The sequence below is a fragment of the Sinocyclocheilus rhinocerous genome, unplaced genomic scaffold, assembly GCF_001515625.1.
Source record: "Sinocyclocheilus rhinocerous isolate Xijiao unplaced genomic scaffold, SAMN03320098_v1.1 scaffold489, whole genome shotgun sequence".
NCBI classification, from domain to species: domain Eukaryota; kingdom Metazoa; phylum Chordata; class Actinopteri; order Cypriniformes; family Cyprinidae; genus Sinocyclocheilus; species Sinocyclocheilus rhinocerous.
The window spans coordinates 236,013-237,506 of record NW_015666177.1 but is presented as its reverse complement, the minus strand read 5'-3'; the positions used below and the strand labels follow the sequence as shown (position 1 = coordinate 237,506).

The 1,494-nt window shown below is 34.4% G+C and overlaps 1 protein-coding gene across 1 annotated transcript in view; it reads right to left on the bottom strand.

The window, feature by feature from the left end:
- The window catches only part of LOC107731998 (uncharacterized), a 14,033-nt gene that overhangs the window by 3,016 nt on the left and 9,523 nt on the right, over positions 1 to 1,494 (bottom strand). Inside the window, exons 11-15 of the mRNA XM_016543221.1 lie at positions 1,405 to 1,488; positions 1,237 to 1,327; positions 1,014 to 1,150; positions 752 to 925; positions 500 to 663 (exon numbers count right to left, since the gene is read on the bottom strand). Of these exons, the coding sequence (XP_016398707.1) occupies positions 500 to 663; positions 752 to 925; positions 1,014 to 1,150; positions 1,237 to 1,327; positions 1,405 to 1,488 (650 nt within the window). The remainder of the gene's footprint in view (positions 1 to 499; positions 664 to 751; positions 926 to 1,013; positions 1,151 to 1,236; positions 1,328 to 1,404; positions 1,489 to 1,494) is intronic.

Here is a 1,494-nt window from a genome sequence, read left to right as displayed (position 1 = left end):
AAAAAAGCTGAAATAAAAGCTCTGAAAGCTGAATAAATAAGTTTGTTAGGATAGGACAATATTTGGGCGAGATACAACTATTTGAAAATCTGGAATCTGAGGGTGCAAAAAAAATCAAAATATTGAGAAAATCGCCTTTAAAGTTGTCCAAATTAAGTTCTTAGCGATGCATATTACTAATCAAAAATTAGGTTTTGATATATTTATGGTAGGAAATTTACAGAATATCTTAATGGAACATGATCTTTACTTAATATCCTAATGATTTTTGGCATAAAAGAAAAATGGATCATTTTGACCCCATACGATGTATTTTTGGCTATTACTACAAATATACCCCAGCGACTTAAGACTGCTTTTGTGCTCCAGACTCACATATATACCACTAGCTGATGTAGATGTGCTTATATATTTCAATACACTGCTCATCTAACACTCTAAATTGTTTTATTTTTATCAACTGAAGGTATAGTGGATAGGGAATGACAGCAGAACATACGGAAAAATTAAATTAAAATTCTCATCGATGTTGTCGTGCATGTGTGTGGCCAAGCACATGTTTAGATCTAGGGGTCCATCCCAGTTCTTTGGCCAATAGTATCCTTTGTTCTTGTACAATGCTTGAAGGGTTTTATGGAATCCCCTTTTATCTACAGGTGCAACCTGATTCAGAAAGCACAAATATCACTGCGGTTAGAAAGCCCACAAAATGGCTTTTCAAAAATTTCACATACAACAGGATCACACTTACAGATGCAATCATGGAGTTTTTGGTGTCAACACACAGTTCCACTGATTCCTTCACTCCTTTTGAGAGACATTGATCCAAAATCGCATAAAATAAATCAAACTGACAATCCAACTGCTTCAGTGCCTTTTCTAGGTTCTTCTGCAAAGCTTTATGGACTTCAGCTTTTTTCTCCACCTAAAACACAAAGCAGTGTAGCAGTAAATTTCTCAATAAACCTATTGGCTGATTTTTAGAAGACAAGTGAAATATCAGTAATTCTGACCATTTTTTCATCTGTATCTAGTTGGACACTTTGAATGAAGGATAAAACTCCCTTTGCTTCATTGACATAATCTCTGGTCAGTTCTCGGTTAATTCTCCTGTTAGTGTTCTTCAGAACGTCCTGCAGCTTTGGAATTTCTACAGATTATTGGCAAAATGTCAATATTTAAATGAGCAGGAGTAATAAGACATAAACTTTTCAAAACAAAATTTCACTTGATTACCTGTTTCAGCAGGTTCCAGATGTGGATCTTTATCCAAGTATGCCCTGGAGCTGACAGTGAAAACATCAGTAATGAATCTGGCGTTTGATTTCTGAATAAGAATAAGAATAAGAATATGAATAAGCATAAGCATAAGAATAAGAATAATATTTGAGTTCACATATATACCATGATTTCAAGATTTTCAAACTTCTTTTTCACAATTGCCTTTGCACGGTTGTTCCTATGAATTATGCACCCTGTTTTAGGGTTCTGAAA